The sequence below is a fragment of the Eleginops maclovinus genome, chromosome 9, assembly GCF_036324505.1.
Source record: "Eleginops maclovinus isolate JMC-PN-2008 ecotype Puerto Natales chromosome 9, JC_Emac_rtc_rv5, whole genome shotgun sequence".
NCBI classification, from domain to species: Eukaryota; Metazoa; Chordata; class Actinopteri; order Perciformes; family Eleginopidae; genus Eleginops; species Eleginops maclovinus.
This window is the reverse complement of record NC_086357.1, coordinates 18,099,482-18,122,764: the sequence shown is the minus strand read 5'-3', so window position 1 is coordinate 18,122,764 and position 23,283 is coordinate 18,099,482. Positions and strand designations below refer to the sequence as shown.

At 41.3% G+C, this 23,283-nt stretch overlaps 1 protein-coding gene across 2 annotated transcripts in view; it reads left to right on the top strand.

Moving 5' to 3' along the window:
• The window catches only part of negr1 (neuronal growth regulator 1), a 120,649-nt gene that overhangs the window by 89,077 nt on the left and 8,289 nt on the right, over window positions 1-23,283 (top strand). The window contains exon 7 of one of the 2 annotated variants that reach the window (XM_063891932.1): window positions 2,544-2,585. The exons of the other annotated variant lie outside the window; for it this stretch is intronic. Coding sequence (XP_063748002.1) covers window positions 2,544-2,585 — 42 coding nt within the window. The remainder of the gene's footprint in view (window positions 1-2,543; window positions 2,586-23,283) is intronic. 2 annotated transcript variants of the gene reach the window in all.

Here is a 23,283-nt window from a genome sequence, read left to right as displayed (position 1 = left end):
TTTTTTTTATCCAAGCATTTGTGGTTATTTACAGTGGAGGAGATACGTATTTGATCCCCTGCCAATTTATTTAGTTTACCCTCTTACAAAGAAATGAACAGTCTGTCATTTTTATGGTAGGTTTATTTTAACAGTGAGAGGCAGAATATCAACAAAAAATCCAGAAATGTACAAAAAGATATACATTTATTTGCATTTCATTGGGGGAAATAAGTATTTGATCCCCTTGCAACCAACAGAAATTCTGGCTCCCAAGGACCGGTTAAATAAGTCCCCTGGCTTTGAGAAAGTACTCCTGATGTCAACTCGTTACCTGGATAAAAGACACCTGTCCACAGTCAATACAGTAAATCAGATTAAAACCTCTCTACAATGGGAAGACAAAGATTCTTGTGAAACTAATGTCTAAGGACATCAGGGACTAGATTGTAGACCAGCACAAGGCTGGAATAGAAGACAAGACCACCAGCAAGCAGCTTGGTGAGAAAGAGACAACTGGTTTGATTATTAGAAAAATGGAAGAAGCACAAAATTACCATCAATTGCCCTCAGTCTGGGTCTCCACCATCTAAGATCTCTCCTCTTGGGGCACCAATGATCATGAGAAAAGTGAGGGGTCAGCCAATAACTACACAGGAGTGACTTGTTAATGATCAAGGCAGCTGGGACCACAGTCACCAAGAAAACTATTGGTAACACACTGGGCCGTAATGGATGAAAATCCTGCAGCGCCCCTGCTCAAGAAGGCACATATACAGGCCATCTGAAGTCTGCCAATGAACCTCTGAATGATTCAGAGAAGGCTTATGAAAAGGTGATGTGGTCAGATGAGACCAAAATCAAGATCTTAGGCATCAACTCAACATGCGTGTTTGGAGGAAGAGAAATGCTGCCTATGACCCCAAGAACACCATCCCCAGCGTCAAGCACGGAGGTGGAAACATGATGCCTTGGGAGCGTTTCTCTACTAAGGAGACAGAGCGGTTCACTGCATCGAGGGGATGATGGAGGCGGCCATGTATCGTAGAATATTGGCTGATAACCTCCTTCCCCTAAGGCATGTTTTGCAAGGGGATCAAATACTTATTTCCCCCAATTAAATGCACATTCATGTATATCTTTTTTTAATATACATTTCTGGGGATCAAATACTTATTTCCTCCACTGTATGTTCCAACATCTGCAGAAACATCACCATAAATATGAATCAGCATAGGATCTACTTGGTGTGACATTTTACACTTGCACTTCAAAAGTAAGGAAGGTGTTTTCCTGCCATCATTCCGTCGACACAGTAAGCTATAATAGTTTGACACACTGGAGTAAACATTTCTGGATGTGACATTATTCTATCTCCTAAATGCCACCAGTAGCTCAGCCTAAAAGAGTTCATAAGGTAATCAGATTTGTACTCTTGAGTGACGTCCACAAAGCGACCTTAGACTGTTGGCGCACTTCAACTAAAGGGTGCGGCAAGGCTCAACTGAAGTCGCTTGGAACCCTTCTTCTTTCGGTTTCATTTACTGAAGCAAAATATGTTGATATTATCTGGTACTTTATTTCGTACCACCACTGTTGATGTTCAAAGTTCATACCATGAAGTGGAGCTTTAACACTGCTGTCCACTGATAGGACAGGGAGTCGTCACAAGCACAGCAGGGGACATATTGAGAAAAACCCTGCCAGTTTTAGATAGCCAAGCTTTAATTTATTTTTATGTTGTCGTGATGTATATATATATTACATAATATATAATTGCATTACAATACCTGTCTTAAGTATATCTGAAGCCATGTTAAACATTTTAATCATCAGGAAAATGGATGTTATAATTAAAGACTACATGGAACTTGAATTTGATTTTTTGTTTTTAAATAACAGTCGATTTATTTAGAAAATATCAATTCACACCAGTGAAGAATGTACAAATAAGCCATTGAACAATATGAGTGAATGAGCACACATTTCACTATACAAGCAGGACTAGAGTTATTGCAGAGATGAGTGTGAACTAGCACTGTTAACTATTTTGTTGCATTACCTCCCTTTCAAATAGAGAAAAGCCCCTAGTGCCAAAAGTGAGTCGAGTTGAGACAAACCTTGGAGTGGAGACGAGGCATACAAGTTCCCTTTCTTATTCCTTTGGTTCTTGGTCGGTTCATACAACCAAAAAGGACATGAAATGGAGAAAGAGCAAGTTATTTATCATGCAATTAGTGTTTCAAAAGTGTTTCACCCAATCATAAAACCCTTCAGAGCCTAGAAACTGCCCGAGCACCCCAGGTTTCCCTCCTTTTTTAAAATTCCTGGGCAGTAACCCGTACACATCCGAGGCGATTGGAGTGATAAAGATGTTGTTTATGAGCATGTGGAGTGCATCTTGCCATATAAAAACAGGTCCTTAATGCATGGAGAGGATTTGTCTCCATTCCCTGTCCTTTTGTCCTTGCATGCATTTTTATTTTACGTCTCCATTCTGTTAATAATACATGAATGTCCTCTTTCCCTCCCCCTCCCCTTTCCCCCCCTCTCCTCCCCTGTAGCAATTATTGAACCTACCACCACTAGTGCTGTCTCAAGCCCAGGTCAGTATATGTCACCATGCTGTACACCAAATCAGCAAAGAGGTCCGCTGCCTCATACTAACCCGAGCTGAAATCCTTCTCCTCCATCTTGATTTATTACAATTGGCTGGCTGGAATGCCTGCTGGGTGTACAGCTTCATTGTATGTCCTTTATTTGTTTTTTATTTGCTTTACTTGTTATTTCTGTTATTTTTTGGTTTGGCTTCTACAGCGTGGCTATATATACTTCCTGCAGCCTGTGTCATCACAACACCCTTCCTTTCATTACAACGCTGGCACCCCCACCCCCACGTGGAGCAAACAGTAGCGTCATTAAAGTGGCTGTTCCGCACGCCTCTGGGTCTGATGCTTTCATAATGCTAATGGCTTCTTCTGCTTCTTCTTCTTCTCTTTATCGCTTTCTCACCACAAACACCACCAATCTCCCGCTCCTCTAGTTCTACCTAAATGCACTGTATATTAAAGGCAGGAAGCTGTTGGTGGCTAAGGCCTTTGGTTTTTGTTGATTTTTGAAAGATGGAATCTTGACTGTCTGTGTAGTTTTATCACTCCCATTCTGTCTTAATCTTCCTATATCCCTCTCTACCTTCTGTCCCTGTGCTTTCCTCTTTCTAGAACAATCAGTTGGCTCTCTGCCAGACTCTTTAACCTGATCTCCTGCCAGTGCTGTTGTCAGTGCCACACTGTCAATGTCGCCCTTGTGCCGTCCCACCCCCCCCTCCCTTACTATGTTCTGCCGCTTCCACATTCCAGCTCGGAGTAATCCCCTCTGCCTGGTCGTCTTTTCGCTCTCTCTAATGGTTTTAAGCAAGTCACAGAATGTAATCTCTCACTATGGTTACATTATTTCTTCTTAATACTGTTCATGCGCACAGGAAAGCACTCACACTGAAAAGCTTTCACTGGGAGGGACACACAAAAGCCACTGAATTGAAAACATGCTGAAATATTCACACATGCTCATATGCACCTGCACTTAAAGTACATGTGAGGATTCATACTGCATGTTGAGCTCTGTGGATGGATGCCATTGTTTGCTGTTGTGTTTCGTGAACACACAGGCCTGGATTAGCACGTGTTCGCCTACCGGTCTACCTGAGCCAAATATAATTATCCATGGAAATTCCCTCAGATAACAATTTAAAATAAACTTAGCGGCAACGAACAGTCCTGGCATGACCCTGAACTCTCATTTGATGTAACGCTTGCAGAACAAATGACAATTTCATGGTCCAAAGGAACACCACTGGTTTCAATCGTGGAGATAAACTCACTCAGCATCCCACTGTTCTTGTTTTGTTCCAAGTTGCATTTGAAGTTAATTTTTTGATGGTGCCCTCACTAAGTGGCTTGTCAAAGGGAATAATTTTAGATCCCTGCAAAAGGCTCTTTGTTTAATCAAGTTTAATAATGAATTTTACAGTATGTTATCTGCTTTTTCCCCCCCTGTGAATGAGTTTGGGAAGATGGGCTTCCAAAATAAGTGTTAGGTAAGCAAATCTGTGAAGTGGGAAAATTGTTCATCCCTCACTGCACCTGAAGTGCATGTTTCAGGCCACTGATCAAGGGTGAACAAGTAAGAAAAATCTAATTACATAAGAAAACAGTGATAATAGGCAACATCAGTCATTGTGCTTTTGTATCTAGCCTTGTTGTGCCAGTACAGCATAAACAAAAAATAAATCTGGCCTGTCATTATGTTATTCTTAAAGTAATGAGGTCCTATTTACATGCTGGATATTGAATACCTTTGACTCTGATCTTTCAAAGACACAACAGATTGTCACAAAATTGCTACTACTTTAGCGTGAGGTCAAGATGGTGGACTTACATGCACCTATGGGTCCAAATGACGAAAATCCTGTCCTGCTCAAATATCACCACCCTTTCTATGAGGAAACTGTAATCCTTTAGTATTTGCGGCAGGCTGCTGAAAGTCAGTAGTGGTCAGAGCACTGTTCTTGGATTTATGTGTTTGGGAGGCAGCATGAAGGCTGGTGCTGCCAGTAATAAGGCAGTCCAACTCTGTGGTCGGGCTGGAACTGCACAGTCTGCAGGCTGAGATGAGGATGATGGACACGACCGTCCTGAACAACTCCTCCCACCCCCTCCATGATGAAGTGTGGCAGATGGACAGCCCAGCTCTGCCCACCTAAGAGCAAGAAGCCAATCTTCAGGCATTCACTTGTGCCCACTGCCATCACAGCAACTGTGACCACCGCCTTAGCCAACTGTGACCCCCCCCACACCCAAATTTAACCCACTCCCACTTAGCCGTCCTGACTCACTCACTGCTCACGTCCTTTACTGCTCCAACATCCACACTCAGCGGTCACCATCGAAAACTGCCTTTTTTTTCATTAAGCAGTTGAACAATAAACTTTATAATGGCGACTATATATAGAATTTAAATTGGCGCTTCATATACCATCTGCTTTTCCATGGTACTGAATAAAATGATGAAGGCTGTGTGAAAGTAAAACTACATTTATGTTAATTTAACATACTACTGTGCTGCTAACATGAGAACTAACAATAGTTATATTACAACATCGTGTAGTTGCATGCTCTTTATCACGTTCATAATTCTGTTTATTTTAAGATGTCCTTCTCATTTCTTTAAGGTCATTCTAAAGTCTAATAATAATGATCATATTAAAAATAGTGTACCGTGACATTTTGGGATATTATACTCTATAAATCAAATACCTTTACAACTCTACCTTATAATAAAGATAGCCCTACCTACCTCCCTTTTCATAATAACTTTTAATAGTATTATTGTGAAAATGTATTTCAGGCATAGTTTGACATTTAAGGATGAAGTTTTCCTTTGTTTCTTTTCAAAAGTTAGACTAAAGGCAGAGAACATTGACGAGAAAACATTGATGCCACTCTCATGTCCGTACATGATATACAAACAGCCTTCAGTTAGCTTAGCTTAGCTTAGCAAAACGTTTTGAATCATTACGAAAGAGCGGGCATAGCTTTCTATAAATAAAACAAATCAATATTACAACTTTTTTGAAAGATATTATTTGTATTCTTTGCTATAATCACAGTCTGTATTTTTGATCTCTGAAACGGTGGGGCGTGAAAAAAATCTGCTCTCATGTTATGAATGTCATACAAGATTTTCGCACTTGTCAGGGGACCATAGACATAAATAGAAACCATATGAAATTGCTCGTCTTTATTTAAACGCACCATGAACGTTTACACTGCCTATGTTTAAAAGCATAATATACAACATATTGTTGACAATAAAGAACCTTAAGCTTGTTTAATCTTTAGCATATGGATTTGTATTTGCACCTAAACATAAAGCACTGATCCTATACTCAAAAGCATCTGGCTCTATGTCACCCTATCATCCCAATGAAAAGTAAATCTGTGATAATAGCATATGTTCCCTGAGGCTTTCAATCCTGTTCATTTCCGCAAATCACTGGACAGTACAATGTTCTTAACACTGTACTGAGCCCAATTTCTTGTTTTTGCACGGCACAGTGTATAATGCTACTGGTTCAAAGAATAATACATGCATTATACATAATGCGTGTGACTCTGATTCCCATGTGTCATGTTTACTCCCAAATAAACACAATTCTGGCAGCCAGAGTGTAGCTAAGTGAAACTGATCCACACTGTTTCACTCCCCCATTAATCCTGTTCTTAGCCCTCTTTCCTCATAGGGCTTTTATTTATTTATTTCTAGTATCTGGTATAATCAGAACTAATTACAGAGGAGGAGATGACTGATGCTGCCTGGCATGTGAAGCATTTATTTGACCCTCCCCCAACCCAGCATGAAGCTCTAGGAGATAGAAAGAAGAGATTGATGAGTCTGTGAAGGTTTATGTGTCTTGGTAATATCTTGAGTAGGTCATAAAACAGAAGTTATGTGGGGAGGATCAGTGATGGCGCAACCTTTAAGAATTGTTCACTTTTAATCCAGAATGGTGCGCTGCATGTTTGTGAAATCAATGTGTGTACATAGCTGTTTGTAAATGAATTCTCAGAAGCTTAATGTGGACTATTTTATGATTGATTTCAAATGTGAGTAGGTCATATATCTTTCTTTATGTAAAGGTCTAGAGAAGAACTTCAAAGAGATAATCTATCTTATTTAGTATTCTTCCAAAGTCCTCCAAAACTGAAAAGTCACTCACTCAGCTCCCTAAGGCTCAGAGAGCTGGGTTAATCAAATGATTTTAGGCAGCATGTAAAGCTTCCTCTAATCAAAGGATAGCTGGCTAATTTATGTCTGAAATTCGGGTGATGTCTTCTTTGGATGATTACTTTAAACAAGATTAAGTTTCCTTCTCCAATTCTTTATTCAGTTATCTGATGTTTGTACAAGTCGGAGCCCAAGGCACATTTTATGATATTACACTTCTCTGAATAAATAAACAACTTGGCATTTTTCTCTTAAGTTCTTAATTAATATTCACTCTTGGCCATCACTTTGTAAATATTTGACAAACTATTACTGGAAAAACTTCATACGCACATTAGTCTTTCTTTGAATCCATGTAATGCATTACTTTTGTAATTAAATCTTATTTAAATACTGGTGCAACATTTTCTAACTTTGGCCTTAATACATAATGCTTGTTTAGCTTCCTGCATTCAAAGTTAATAGAGTTGAGACTTTGTATATCAGCCTCAGTGGGAATAGATAGTGATAAAAGAGCAACAGTTGAAAGTAACATTTTAAATTAAAGTTTTCCGAAGTTCCTCTGGTTCAACTGAGGCGCTGCATTGTGGATGAGGAACAGCCTCTCTGCCGAGTGTGAATATTGGTGGTTAATGCCTTGTTGTGAGGGCATAGTGACTTAAAGATTCCTTGTATTTCTTTTTGTTTGAAACCGCTTCTTCACTTTGTCTGTGGGGCTATTGTCAATATGATGTCACATCAAACAATCATTCTCTTTCTACTCACGTTTCTACATGAAAGCTTTAACATCAGAGCCAGGGAAAAGAAGAAACTACTTCCCGTATTCACTGGAAAATATTTTACATATTTAAGTCAGAGTGCATTACTGTAAAAACCAAAACTCATGCTTATTTTTTTGGGTGAAAATACAACCCATAACAGAGTTAGAGTGTGTTCCTGCTCCTGCCCTGCAGCAGATATACTAACTTCCTGCAAGATAATCAAACAAAACATATGCTCAAACATATGCCACATGTCCACATGGATTACATGGAACTGGTAATCCTGAATTAACTAGTAAAGTAAAATATCCCTAAAAGTCATGGATGAAGATACTAAAATAATGTTAATGGTATTTTTCATTTAAGACAGTAATATGCTTTTGCGGTCACAGTATGTCCTTAATTTCCATCAGGATTATTTCTGACATTGAGCAGAAGAACACTGATACGAAGAGATTGATATTGAATTCCCTGGATCCCATTGAATAAGCTGAATGGATCGAGCTGTCTTTTGTTTCACCCTCATTCCCGTCAGTCAGTAAAGATTACATAACAAAAGTTACACTATCGTTGTGTGTTCCCAAATTATTTTCAAACAAAACTTGGTACCCATTTGTTGTATTTTCAGACTTTTTTTTAAGGCTGGCACATAAGCAGTCGGACACTTGGAGAGTGAAATCGAAGCAAGCTCCAGATTTTTAAAAGTGTCTTTTTTCCAATAGGAATTGTTTTGTAACTCTTCTGTAGCCACAAGCACGAGCCAGAAGTGCTAAAGCTAAGTCGAGTCAAGTGGCAATTACAATACAGTCATCAATGTGACGACTGAATACTCGGCTTTGTGAGTCACCCCCAGCTAATGAAATTATAAATACGCTGCATTTATGAAATATTCAATAGAATGAATCATCTCCCTCTGATTAGCTGACGTCAGGGTCTTGTCTGAATAGACTGCTACTGTAAATCCTAGAGGACTGGACTATAGTATTTAACTCCTCGACAAGACTCTAAAGTAAACAGCCCTGCCTCTCTTTACCCAGCATGCCTGGTGTCAGACACACTGAGCTACCCTCAGATAATCCTTCTTGGCCGTGCATTTGCTAGCAGCCTTATCAGTTATATGGTGGTGAGATCAAGAGCCGTGCAAACCCCCTCTGCACCCTTCTCTGGCCAGCCCACCCTGACTCCTGTCCCTTACAGTTTGTTTTGAGGTGATAGGCTGACCTTAATATTTCCCCGAGTGCTAACTCCCCCAATCATCTCTGGAAGGGCATGATAAGCAGATGGCATGTCATCTATCATGTTTGACCCCGAGATCCCTGGACAACCTGAATAGAGGATGGGTTTTTGTACTGTGTAACTAAAGGCCTGTGAGCTTCCTCAGTACAAAACCTGTAGTGACAGTACACTGAGAAGAAGACTGGCAGTTCTTCCAATCCTCATATATATTAATGAATAGTAAATAGGAAGGCAAAATTCTCCAGTGACCACATGTATAAACCTCCTCAATATGCACTACATATTACAGGAAAGATCTAAGTCATACCACTAATTATCCCTGTTTATAGCACTCCTGAGCTTTACGGCACTATCCTCGGAAACATCAAAGTATGGCAGTGTTTCCAGAGTTCATTTAGTTGATCAAGAGTACCCATGCCTGGAAAATGAAAGCCTTGTTCATATTATAACAGTGAACACTATGATTGCCGTATGATTTTCTGTTTTCTCTCAGTAATTCATGTTAATGAGAATGAATCAAAGGAAGTGTTATTTTTGCTTTTTGGCTGATTGGTGCCCAGTTGTTTGTGTGATTTTAGTCATTATGACTTAGGTTCTCCTAAGCTGTAGCTGCCTGGGCTTTTTATTACAGTGCCCTGAAACACTTTCTAAAGTGCTAATACTGATTAGTTAAGTGTAGGAGAAATCGACGATGAAATTGATTTTGGATTTACTGTGCTGGGAACATTACTTTAAAAACAACGTGATGTCTCTTCCTCTTTATTTGCTTTGGTTAATTAATTGTGAAACACTTAAGATATGCTTCAAAAATCAACATTCAGTGCCAATGCGGGCAGGAGTAGTTAGTATGCACAGTGAACTGTCCTCCTCCACTCAGGAAGACACTGTAGACAGGCTCCATGTTTCCCCCAATACAAATATTGGCCAGTATTAACAACAAGAATATGCTTACAACCCTCTGGGTGACACCAGATTATAGATGTATCATCTTACTGCTGCATCATTTAGAAAGAATAAGACTACCCAACAACTAATATAGTGTATAAATGATAGTAAAATAATGCAAATAACAAAATATAGACCGTAAAATGTACTCGCAGGCAATGCTTCCCTCCAAGCACACATTTTGAGCTCTTACAAAGTCCCACTTACCATCTCTCCTCAAATCTTTTCTATCTAAACAGGTTTTTGTCTCTTGGGCCTTGGAATTGCTGTACCCCCCGCAAAGACTTGATTTCAGGGTTGCTTTTCACCTGTTTGTCAGTCTCAGATATAAATTGCTGTGCTACCCGTCTGTCCTATCAGCAAATGATTGTGCTTACCCCACATCTCTCTCTCTGACTCTCTTTGCCTCTGTTTCCAGATCTGTCGTTCTCTTGCTCCCACATGCACCACTCTCTTCTCTGCCTCTGATTATCTCTCCCACTTCGCATCTCCTCAGGAGTGTCGGCCATTAACTGCAAACCTGGTCATGCTTTCAGTCCCATGCACACACAGAAGAAACGCAGCGGCGTGCACAGAAACCGTAATAACTGTCTTCAGAAGAACAAGTTAACTATTTCAGAACTTCACTTCACCATCTTCCATGCATTTCTCTCTGTATTTTTTGCAGATAATATTTTTAGTGGGTATTAAAACTAAGACCTGTCAGAGCCTTCCAGATTTTAAATTGTTCCAAAGAATCTTCTTTCTTTTATGTGTTTATTCACACCTCTCATTTGAGCTCTTGTTGCAGGCGGTGCTTTTATCCCTGTCTTTGTCACTTATATCCTTTTTCTCTAGCGTCACTTTTCAGAATTTGCACAGCACCAAATCTCAGACATCTACCGCTGTACCCAGAAGATCAAAGCACTTTATGCATTGTAGCGCTTTCGGGTCTGTGACATCCTTCCCCGGTTTTGATGTTGATGTTGTTGTTGCACACTTTTATTCAAAACCCGCATTCTCATTCTTGAATTGAAAGTTTGGCAAATAAGAAGAAAAGACCACACAAAGGAAGTCACCGTTAAAGGGACACGAAGATTGTTTTTTTCGTCAATTCAAATCGTTTTCCCACTTTAATTGGCTTTTTTGCCACAGCAGTCAGGGCGATTAATAAGACGGTTCAGTTGGAAAGATGAGTTTTGGTCCCAACAACAGACCTGACTCTGCAGATGCTGTGTGAGAGCTGGAGCAGAAAATGGATAGTCATTTCCTTTTATGACCACGAAAGGCTTCTGTAGAGATTCAGTCTAAGTCTATAATTGAGACACAAGGGTATATTCTCTTTCTGGACAGACTCTAATGGTTAGTGTATTAAGGAGGAGGATTGAAGAAAGCAACACACTAACAGTAGAAGATGCTGTAAATCAGAAAGGATGGCTTTTTGGCCAACTTGTGAATTGCAGTGGGTTCACGCTGTGCAGTGCTTAAGGTCTTTCCTCTGTCTTCTCTCTGGTGAGTGCACTTTTCTGCTATGTTAAATGGATGTAATTTGAAGCAAAAGAGAGAACACTTTTAGCTGTAATGGAGAGAAGGCCTTGGACGTGTTGTCATTGCCCTTCGAAATACATACTCTTCAAGCCTCACTCAGTTGTTAGCAGGCTCTTCTCTTTTACTCTCAGGTTTTATATTCAGCTCATGAGGAGGTGAGGCGGTAGCTTTCATTAAGACATCAGCTAGACAGCATATTCACAGACCTGGAGGTTGAAGGTGCCGATCCTGCGTTATCTTACAAAACTTAATGTTGTTTGTTAAATCTTTTTTATTGTTTTTGTCTAGCATTCCCCTTCTTGGTATTTGATTGTTGTTAATGTTAGAGTCATTTGAACCTCCTAAATTGTTTAGCCTCATATTGTTTGCATGTGCGCTGTTTGTGTCTCCTCTGAGGCTAAGCCTGCTGTGTTTGATGTGTACAGTTACCATGGTTACATGTTTTATGTTGTTATTACTAAAGCAGAAAGGCGCTGATTACTTGTTTTTGCCAGAATGTAATGCACACAGTGCCTCTTTGCAGTAGAACAATAGAGTCGGTGTCCTTGGTTGTTATTCCAAAACTCATGCTGTTTTGTGTCCTTTAGTTGACCTTCCATCATCACCTAATTTCTGTGAAGCTTGAACATTTCGCTGTCATTCCTGTTCACTCATAGCAGTGCTGCTACCTGAATTTCACTGAACTCGCTTGCAAATCTTGATTTAGTTTTAGACGTGCAGCAGATGAATTTAGTAGGAATACTGCCCTGATATTTATTGAGCAAACAGCTTTGCAGTTGGACGCTAAAATAAATGCAACCCTTCCTACAGATAGCTTATAAAAAAGAAAAATAGCCCACTGAATACAACACACACATCCACTGCCCTTAGAAAGATTACATAGTGGTAACATTAGCTCTCTAGATTAGATATGTCAGCGCACTGGCCAGCATGGTTTTGTGGTTTCGCCCAGCTATTGTAATAATATTTTCTGTGTTTTTTCAGTGGGTTTATACATCAACAGGATTGTATATTAATTTGGCTTATATATCTGCTATTTTTAAACTGGTAAGAATGGGAAGAATGAAATAGGAAATGTATTTGCATTAAATAGAAGTATTACATGCTAATTTTTCATATTATAGTTAGTTTTTTTTGCCGACGAAATCTTTAAAACATGTAATTATTTCTGTTGAAGGAATGAACACTGCCTCTCGATACTTTGATATTCTTATGAACACATGTTATACTCGGCTTCTGTCTGTCTGGTTAAACTATCTCCTGTAAGCCATTGAATTTGGTTGTCAGGCCGGGCAGGTTGTTGTATGGTTTCATATATATTCATATATGACAGCTGCCTGCCAACGGATTACTTGTCTTTCATGTGATTGTGCCAGGGGGCCAGAGTCTTTGTAGCCAACCATCGTGAAAATACTTAAACCACAGGAATCCTAGCCACCGTTGACATGACTTCTTCCCATTTATTTGAATCTTGAGGGATGGAGTGCCTATATGTCACTGCATGATAAGTGTTGAGAATTACACAGTAATTAGTTTGCCCATTCTAAACAAACCCTGACTGACACTGACGGAGGGAGATGCCTGACGAGTCAAGATACTATGCCCACTGTCTCCTAAAGCAACCTCTGCTAAACCCATTCCTGGATTTTAATATTCTAGGATTTGTCTCACTTGTTTATATTAAACATACAGTACAAACACAATAAAATAAAGACTCTGTAAGCCGCTGTTTTTTTGATAATCTAGTCTGTTGCTGAATCAGTTTTTTTCTTTTTCTTTCTGCGAACAGATTAGTGACACTCCAGAGAATCTATATGTTTATCGGTTTTGCAGTCGCATTGTATATTTTCACAGTATACAAAATGGTAAATTAGCAAAAAGTAAAATAGCAACAGACTGATATTTGATCCAGATCATTACATATGTGCTGTATGAGCTGTAAGTGATACAATGGTAAGAGACTAAAAATGTGTCAACCGTTTGCCTCTGTTGTTGTATTGGACAATTGTTAAATGCACAGTGAAAAAGAGTCTAGTCAGCCTGATGATATTGTACAACAGGTTTGCTCCATTCATTGAGGTTGAACTCTTACTTTCAGCACTGCCAGTCATCACAGATGTGGCTGCGTTAGCTTCTGATTTGCATTTCATGCGGCTTTAACTGAAACAGAATTCAAGCCCCTCTTCATCACAACAACTTAAACAAACAGCATAACTTTAACATTTGGTTTCGACTTTGTATTCAAGATCATACTGCAGGAAATGTGATAGGAGGGCTCACTAGTGCTTAGGAATCCTTAGGAAGGGTTTAATGCACTCCCCTATCTTTGTCCACAGAGAGATTTTTAATTGAATTCTGTCGACTTCCTGCACTTAAGAAACTTTCAAAAACAGTGTATTATCGGTAATGTAGTTCCATACGCCCTGTCCTTATGGCACAGCAAAATAGTCCTTCAAATCACACTCCAGACACTTTCCCCTCATATTTTCTTTAATTCTCTTCTTCCTTCTTTTGTCAAGTTTGATGTCTTCAGAGTCGCTCCCTCGCCCTCTCAGAGTGAACTCTGTTCTCAGAGTAGAAGTTCTGCTGCACAGTGTTGTTTTACTCTGGCAGACAATTATCTCTGAGACGCCTGGACAGAGAGAGCTGCACTTCACGACAATTTCCCCCACCCCTAAATCAGTCCACACTGCCTATCACAAATTAGGGGCACAAACACATACACTAAATTACTCTGACATACACACGTTTCCTTCAGCACTTTCTCTGTTTTTATTTATTACGTATTTACGCTATTGAAGCTGTTTGATCTTGCACTAAAGTTCATCTTGCACACACTGCTTCAATCACTGTCACGAGCCTCAGGAAAAACCTCTCAGTCAGCCAAACAACAGATGACAGTATCTATAATAAACAACCCATTAAGAGCTAAACATATGCATCGCCTTTCTCTCTGTTTACCACCCCTCACGAGTCTTCAAAATCTTTTTATTGACAGACCACACCTTGAAGACCCTGGAGATTTTTAAACGCGGTTAGAAAAGGTCATGACATTCAGAAATTACATTCTCTTTGGGGAAATGGCTTGGATGCCTGGTCGTTAAATAAGGTTAGTTCTATCGGCTCGATTTCCGAGCTGTTTAACGTGCTCGAGAGTGGCCGGTTCTCCGCTTATACTAAAGGGTCTCAGTGGAAGTTGGAGGGGTTTCTCCATGTGTGATACACTCCCCTAGAGGCCAATAGAGTTTGCAGAATGTGCTCTCTCACACACACAATCACACACGGTATTAGCACTTACAAGCCGAGTATGTTCCCATTTGGTGGTGGTGGTGGTTTGCGTGTATGGATGTGTGCATTAGTGGTAGATGGCTGGAGGGATATTGCTGACAGTTAATGATACACTTCTGCGTGCGCACATCCATGCACACGCACAAACACTGTTATGCATCCCGCACAGCTCGCTGCTATCTCAGTACCCCGCTCCCCTGCTCAGTTCTTCTCATGCAACACAGGAACTGAAATGCAAGTGCTTAAGGGTAAAGCCTTGAAGGCCCCAAACAGAAACCATTAACCCTTTAGTATTCCCCTGACCTCGCTACTGATGAGTTATTCAAGGCTTTTGACAAGGATCCTCCCTCTTTACATCCATTAATGATGAAGTAAGGTCAATGAACACGTTGAAAGATGCCTTTGGCGAAATAATATCGGGACTCAATACACCAAGGCTCCATGGGCCTCTGAAGTGATAAACGGTCATTTAAAAAAAAATCTGAGTTCCCCCTTCCTGCTGAATTACTGTAACGTGTTTGAAACAATCAATGGGCTGAGCTTCTCACAAGCCAGAGTCCTGTCACCATTGGCACTGTTAATTAGCCCTGAAGAATCCCAGGCGCTTTTGTCTGAGCACATTTGAAAGGACACGAGCGGATTAAACCTTTTTTGTTCTGCATTTGTTATTCCTAATGCCATCTAGCATGGGGAGATCTTAGTGATGGTGGGTGGCTCCCAGTAGGCATCCAGCCACAGATCTGCGCACCAACATGAAACAGCTAAAAAATACTGGAAATGGGCCCATGTGCCTTTAACCAGAACAGTACGCTATCACAACACAGATCAGGATCACAGTTATTCTTTCTACCATGGTTGTTCATTTGTGTTGCTTTTATTTGTCTGCCACTGAATTTGAATTTTGATTTGGTTATTGACATTTAAAAGATTTATTTGGGTTTTGTGATGAGTAGCAGCCACCTTCTTTGTTCCAAATTAGGCCAGAACCGGACAAATGGAATATATAAATCAACTACTTACAAAGACAAAAGGGCATTCACTGATTAAAACACATTGAGAAAATTGGTTTTATCGTGTAACATGTTCTTCATTGCGATGCATGTGGGCACTGCAGCTTGTTTTGAGTCAACCAGAACAACATGCTGTATGTACTCCTACAGTATAAGAGTAACATTGCTAAAAAAAAACTACTTTAAAGACATTTAAATACTTTTTTTTCAACTGAACCATATTTTTGTAAGACACTTTTATAGATTTACATCTTCAGGTAGAGTCATAGGGTAAGGGCTGAGTGCCAGATACAAGGATGGGAAGGTCGTAAAGAATTGAGGGACGAATAACACTTGTAGGATTTTGTCTTTTGATGGGTTCAGCTGACAGTATCCATTATATATAATATTGCCAGACGTGTCCCAGCCATGGGGAATTGACACCTGACTACTTCTGGGGATGCTGTATGTTAGTCTTCCGATTGATTAATGCTGTACTCAAGGTGAAATATTATTCAATTACAAAGTACATGTAGCTGAACACTGTTGAACTGAAGCGAGCCATGTTGTCATGAATCATGCAAGGAGAGCCTGTGGAAATGAATGATTATTTGTTACCTTACCCAATCTGTGGTCAATCTATTGTACAACACAAGTTAACAATAATAGAGGAGCCCAGTGTTTGGGTTCTGGTTCTTATTTACCCAAAAGAATTACATCTTTTTAGATTGCCAGTGGAACTTTGATCATTATTTCCTAGACAGATGGCATTAACCTCCTTTATACGGCTACTCTGTGACTCTTTACATTCTGTCATTATAGCCTTTATGGGTATGAATGCAATATAATTGAACTGACATTTCCCTTACCAACTTTCACTGTCACCAGTGCAATGAGTCAACGTGATGATGAATACTGTATGTAAATGTGATTTCATCCAATCTGTTCGTGGGAGATGTGTGTGTGTGTGTTTCACCAGACATATTGATATTTGCTACTCCTGGTACCCGGCTGAGTTGAACCAGGGGTCAGTCCACCGGTCCAATTTGTCGGTAAACGCAGACTTATTCCCCTCAGTGATTCCAGTCGATAATGTTTGACCTCATGTGAAAAACAGGAACACAGAGGCAGAAGTCGTACTCACAGACTTCTGAGCTGCAGTCGCCTAGCGAAGTCCCACATCAAAGGGAAAGAGCATGTGTCACCATCATCAGTTCTGGTATTTATACAACCATGAAAGTTGCATATCGATAGTGTCAGTGTGGCAGGGAGGATAAGCCAGCAGAGGAAAGGCTGAAGTGGATTTTGGAGTTGGGGGAGCAGCGGTTGTATATGGAGAAGCTGATAAGAGTTAAGAGCTTTTTTTTTAGGATCCGAAACATTTCACTGTGAGGTGATGTTGTCTGCCTTTTATTCATACAACCCCAAAATGAAGCTGTTGATTATTATTGTGAATTCACACCATTCAGCACTTTCAGATAGTGGTCTTGAGCTTGGAGCGAACTCAAATTGGACGTGCATTACTCTTAACTTTCAAATGCACCCATTGTTTATATTTGGCAGCGTTCTATGGTGGTGACTTGTTTACCCTTAATCTCTTTTGATTCTCTGAGCAGTTCAACTGATTTTAGACACACTTAATGTAAAAGGGTGCTGACCAAGATTGGAAGGTAGTTACATTACCTTCACAATTATGAGGTACTGAGGTACTTCTGAAAAAATATTGGATCCATCTCAACAATACATCAATTAAATGGTATTCATGTGTTAATGCTTAGTAATACTAATCCAATATTTTCCAATTACTGTATTATGACACTCAGACAATAGCTTGTGAGAACTGTTTCTATATATTCATGAGAACTATTGCTATATATTCCTCTCAGCACGTTTTTTTCTAAAATAAGTGAATACATCTTCCACCACTATCTAAGCACATACACTACATTACTTCATCGCCTGTGTTTGTTTGTGACTGTAGGACTGTATAATGAAGGCCAATCCAGCTGTAATATAAATTCAGTAAGCTGAATCCTTCTTATTTCATTCCTACTGTCAGCAGGGATGCCACACAAATGTCAACCAAAGAGAATCAATGTGGCGGACGTCATATTCACTCTTCCCTCCTGCCTTAAATATGCCCTACAGATTAACTGCATCTGACATTAGCAACTTTGCTTTTAGCCTTTTCAGTGCAGCCCATCTCCAGGACAGCAGACAGAGGCTATTAAGAATTAATCACCAGCACAACAATTAGTTTTTGAGTTTCAGTACAGAATAATTAATTGTCATTCCTGACTGCAATCTCCCACAGCTACATGCATCAAGAGGGTCATTTAAGAAGCATTGGACCATCATTTAGAGTTTTGTTTTTGTATTACAGCATAAACAAGTGTGCGCTTGTGTGTATGTGTATGAGGCAGACGTCTGTATAAAATGCCATTTTCTGAAACATCAGCGCTCACCTCAGGACTCTATAGCTTTTATCTGAACCTCCCGCAGGCAGCAAGCAACAAGGTGGGGAGTAGAGACTGGAGTGCATTCACTGCCTCAGGTTCTCTCTTGGCGTTATAATGGAATATTTCATGTATGGCACTCACACAGCCTATGCGCGTACACTATCTAAAGCAGACTTTGAGCTAGCAATTATTAACGTAAACATATGGCGTGTGCCTCCTTTGGATTGAGCCTTCCACGCAGCCTCTAGTGTTATGCATCGCCTCAGCTAGAAATAATCCACTGCACATGCTAATCACTTGGCAATTGATTTGGTCCTTTTTTGGTCCAACAAACTCTGTAAACCACTGAATTGATCTGAGAGAAATCAATTAACAGCTCAGGGTAGGTAAATATGAACAAAACTATGGATCGCTCTGATACAATATGACCATCTGAGCAAATTCTTGTGTGCTTGTGCAGAGATGCTCAGCGTGAGCGAATTCCAGTCAGGTTCGACTAGCCCCAGGTGACCTGTGATAACCAGCCAGTCTGCAGTGATAAAGTTATCTTATATCCATCAAGAAGGAAATGCACTTAACCCTCAACATTCAGGCCAGCCGTGTTATCAGCACCATAATGGAAATTGATAAAAGAGAGCTGTCTTATCATAATCCTACATACATAACAGTGGGGAATTGCTATTTTAGGATGCTACAGGCGAAGGAGCCGGGCAGAGAGGGCAGGAAGAGAGGGTTGCCTCCTGGAGATGTTATCGGGCTGTATTGATGGAGCAGCTCATGGAGATGCAAGTAGCGTCGGTTCGTCGTGAGACATTTCTCATAACCACGGCCAGACTGTAGCTGTCATCACGGGGGCGTAGTAGCTAAGCAACTGCTGACTCAGCAACATCTTTGGGCCTGCAGCAGGACTTGAACAGAAATAAAACCCTGATAAGCATTAAAAAGGGAGAGAGAGGCAGAGGGCTTTGGGAGTTATTAGAGATAGTTTGAGTGAGAGACCCAAATATGAGCGGGAGATTATTAGCGAGAGACAGTGAACGTAAGAGAGGGAGAAAAAGGAAAAGTAGAGCTGCATGAATTTGCTACATGCTGACTCCATTTGTTTGCGTCCCTGTGCATTTTATTAAGCCTCTAACATTAAACAGATTTAGTGGGAGCATCCAAAGTCATGGCGTAATTATGCTTTTCCGAAATGCTGTGATTAAAAACGTTCGCTCAAAGTATCAATCCACTGTACTGGTTTTTTTTTTTTTTTGTTTATTCCTAGAACGTGCTGATGTGGATTTAACCTCTAATTTTAGAAAAGAGAAGAAAAAGCTACAAGGGAAAATTCATGAAACATTTGAAAAATGGAGATTTATCCATCAGGCTTGCATATAAAGTACATCATTTGCAAGCTCAGTGGTTTCCTGCATCAAGCATGTCCTTGAATTGATAGGTGCAATAAACATACGTGTAGGTCAATCTGAATTTTAGATGCCAGACTCATAACTTCTCGATTCAATATATATACTTTCTGTTTAAGCTAGAGGAGGAAGGAGACAGTGCTTAAGTGAGAAGTGGATCAATACTGGAAAAGAACAGTATCTGTGTGGAGAGCGCTCCCGACGTCTTCTCTGTGGGGATAGCTTCCTCCAGCTCACACTGTGCTGAGGTGGCTCTCTTATGTGTCCAGATGTCCCGCAGAGACGTTGATTAAGTCAAGCCGAAGGCCGAAACCTGCCTGCAATCGAGAGCCCCCAGCTCACTCAGTAAGCTATCAGGTGACCCGTCTCTCTCACTCATTCACTCTCCAGTTAGATACTGATGCTGAGAGGAGCTATTAAAGCTCCAGCCCCAAAAAGCATTCTGCTGGGTGTTGATAACCGGCAGGTACCTGGAGGAGGAGAGAAGGCGAGAAGGAGGGAGGGGTGAGCTGAGGTTATGGCAGCACTGGGAGGCGGAGGAGGGTAAATGATCTCTGAAGGCCATCCTATTAATGGAGGCTTTTCATTACTAGCACTAATGCAAATGATTGGTGGGGCTAATGAGCTCGAAGGTCCGTGTGAATGAAGGCTCCATGGAGCTGCAGTGTGTGATGATCGCAGCGGGAGACGAAGGTGATGAGTTTCGAACATCATATCTGGCCATGATGAACATTTAGCGTGTAAAGAGGAATAGAGAGAGAAAGGGATGAATGAGCTGATGGGTCGGCAAGTCAATTGAGCAGCAACTCAATATGGCAGGCTGCTACAGGCAAGAGCGTACAAGCCGAGCATCGGAGGAGAGTATTTCACTGTCAGTGGATTGAAGTGAAGTAAAGCAAGGAAAATGTCTTGATCGCCTTCTTTAAAAGTGCTTGCACATTCTCAGTGTGTAAGCATTTAAAACACGACGGAGCACAGCGTGTTCTTTGAAGGTGCGGCATCCCCTCATCAAATGTCACAAGCGTTGCATGATATCCCATTTTAACTCTTTACCAAACAGCAGCGCAGTTCCCCTGGAAAAACACCCTGCTTTTAGTTTGTGCTCCTCTGTCAAAGACACCCTTGGTGGTGGCTGTAAACCTCGCATGTAGAGGGATTTATCCCTATTTACAGCATGGTGTGTACAGGATCAGTTCTGGCTCAGGAGTGTCTCATACGGGCTCTCGCAGGGGAGCGGCGGGGGGAGGACCGAAGGCCACTGATGGATGGTCAAGGACACTGAACCCCTCCCCCACCCCCCTGCTCAGAAGAACCCATCTCTGAAGCTGTGTCCTCGGGGGGATTGGGATGCTGCCTGGCTTGCTGCCGTCTGTGCGCCACTCATGACAGCCCGCTCGGAGGATACGAACTCAAGGGAGGAATTATCCGCTAAACTACAAACGAACGAATCAGAGACTTAATCCAACACAAAAACATGGCAGATTCTGTTTTATTCCCCTTGCTTTTTCACATGTGTTGTGTTGTGGAATATGTATGAAACTTTGCACAAGATAAAACAAGACTGAGGCTTTCTGAATGCAGCTCAAACCCAGCATGTGTGACGGTTAAAGGGCCGACAAGATGAAAGGGAAAGGAGCTCACGCTATCACTTAATGAAGGATGATGTTCCAGAGATGTACAGTGCAGTGCATCACACTGGAGATGATTCTCAAAACAAACCCCGCATTCAGTGTCACTGTTGCATATTTCAGCGTGATTCATTATCTGTGTCAACAGTGACTGAGGTTCAGGGCCTTAGCATTTGTTGTGCATATGATATGTGGGTGACAAAACTGCTGTCGATGGAGATTTTGGTGAGAAGGGGGAGGGAAGAGTGGCTCATACTCCCTGCACACTATTTAAAGCTGATGGCTTCAGTCCAGAATGAGAGGAAAAAACTAGGGATTGTTATTTTTATATGACTCTGGCTAGAGCTATAGAGACTTTATTTTTCATTTCAATTCGGTTGCAAAACAGTAATTGAAGCGCATCGCTTTCATCTCCACTTATCTCCCCCACTCCTCTCCCTTTGGAGTGCCGCTTGTCTTCGCGGCGTTTGCGCATCTTGACACTGTTGGTTTCTCTATGATATATTGTCTGGTGTTCTGCTACTTCATTGTAGTTCGCTGCTGATGTACATGGCAATTAAATTCAAACCCAAAAGAGGAAGAGCTCATTCAGAGACTCCCCACCCCCCCTCCTCTTCCTCTCTCTCCTGTCCGCTGCTGCTGCAGTCTTGCTCTCGCACCCCTTTCAATCACTGTCTCTTTTCCCTGCTCTCTCTTCCTTTGATTCCTCCGTGTTCTCCCCCGTATCTGTCTTTCTTTAACGCTCGCTTCCTGTCTGTCTCTGTCCCCTCTCTATTCCCTTCATGTTAATAAGCAGAGTAATGTTGTTGCAGGCAGTTCCTGGTTGGGGAGTTAATTAAAATGGAAAGTTACAACCCACACAGTCAAAACAATGGAGGTCTCTGCTTTTTTCTCGGTGACAATGGGAGATATTAAACACCCTAAAAATCAAACGTTGTAAGGAGGCAGGAAGCCAGTAAAACAGACTATCGCCCAACCTCACTTCCCCTCCTGAAGTACTGAGGGGTTTACTGTTGCGCTCTCTAGACCAGTCAACATTAGTTGTAGCAGCAGCGATCCAGTAATTACCTGCCGAGCTCCCTGAACTGCTGCATGAAGAGCAGTTGAGTACAAGTTATTAATGTGATTACTGCAGCATTTACTGAGCCAGAAACTACACTGACACTGATCAGATGAGAAACTGTAGGAGGGGAATAGTGACATCTGCCTATTCCACACACACAAACACACACACACGACCCAAATGATTTTGCTAGCGTGGCTAGCACAATGCAGCGCACTCAGGCTCGGGCAACAGTGGGCCGGCTGAGCAGGACAGGAGCAGTTGCTATGGTTACCATTTCTCGGCTCGCTCTCACAGCCCAGGAAAACTGTGTCATTATCCTGTACTTTGGATAGGAGAATAGAGAGAGAGGAGGGAAACAAAGGGAGCGGAAGAGAGAGCTAGAAAGGGGAGACAAAGATAGAAAGGCAGAGACAAGGAGAGAGGAGAGGCCGGCCGTGCATCTAACACACATCAACAACATTTGCAAACATTTGTGCTGCTCTATTCACCACTCTTCCCTTTTCCTCGCTCTTTATGTCAGCTGAGCTGTAGGTTTCACTCTAATTGGTAAACAACCTCAGTGTCGGCGAGTAATGCTAGAAAATATCAGGTAAAAGCAGTGCTGTGTCAGGTTATAATGGGATGTGTGTCCCTGTGGAAATTGACTTCAACATGCTTTTATGTTGGTGAAAAAAGGATCAATCACTGCATCATTGTATTTATTTTAACACACCAACAGCCATAGGCCCCTCTAATGACAACCTGGTTCTTATTGAATTAATACTTTAGCCACAATAAAAACAGCACAGTGGCATAACAACCCTCTTCTCTGTGTGTCACACAAACTCGCTACTTACCTGAGAAATACGCTGAGATTTGGACTAACTGTAGGTTCATGACAGCATCTGTGAGTGTACAGTACGAGTACACTTGGATATTTTTCGCTTTGCTCGGTTTGTTTGTGCAACGTGAGGTCCACATCAGAGGAGTTACATTGTGAACTAATTACATGGCTGTGTAAATAGAGGCACCCTGCTGATATGGGCTGTGCACCACATGATTTCCCCTGGTAGAGCAGAGCCTGTTTGCAAAGCCTGTGTGTGTGTGTGTGTGTGTGTGTGTGTGTGTGTGTGTGTGTGTGTGTGTGTGTGTGTGTGTGTGTGTGTGTGTGTGTGTGTGTGTGTGTGTGTGTGTGTGTGTGTGTGTGTGTGTGTGTGTGTGTGTGTGTGTGTGT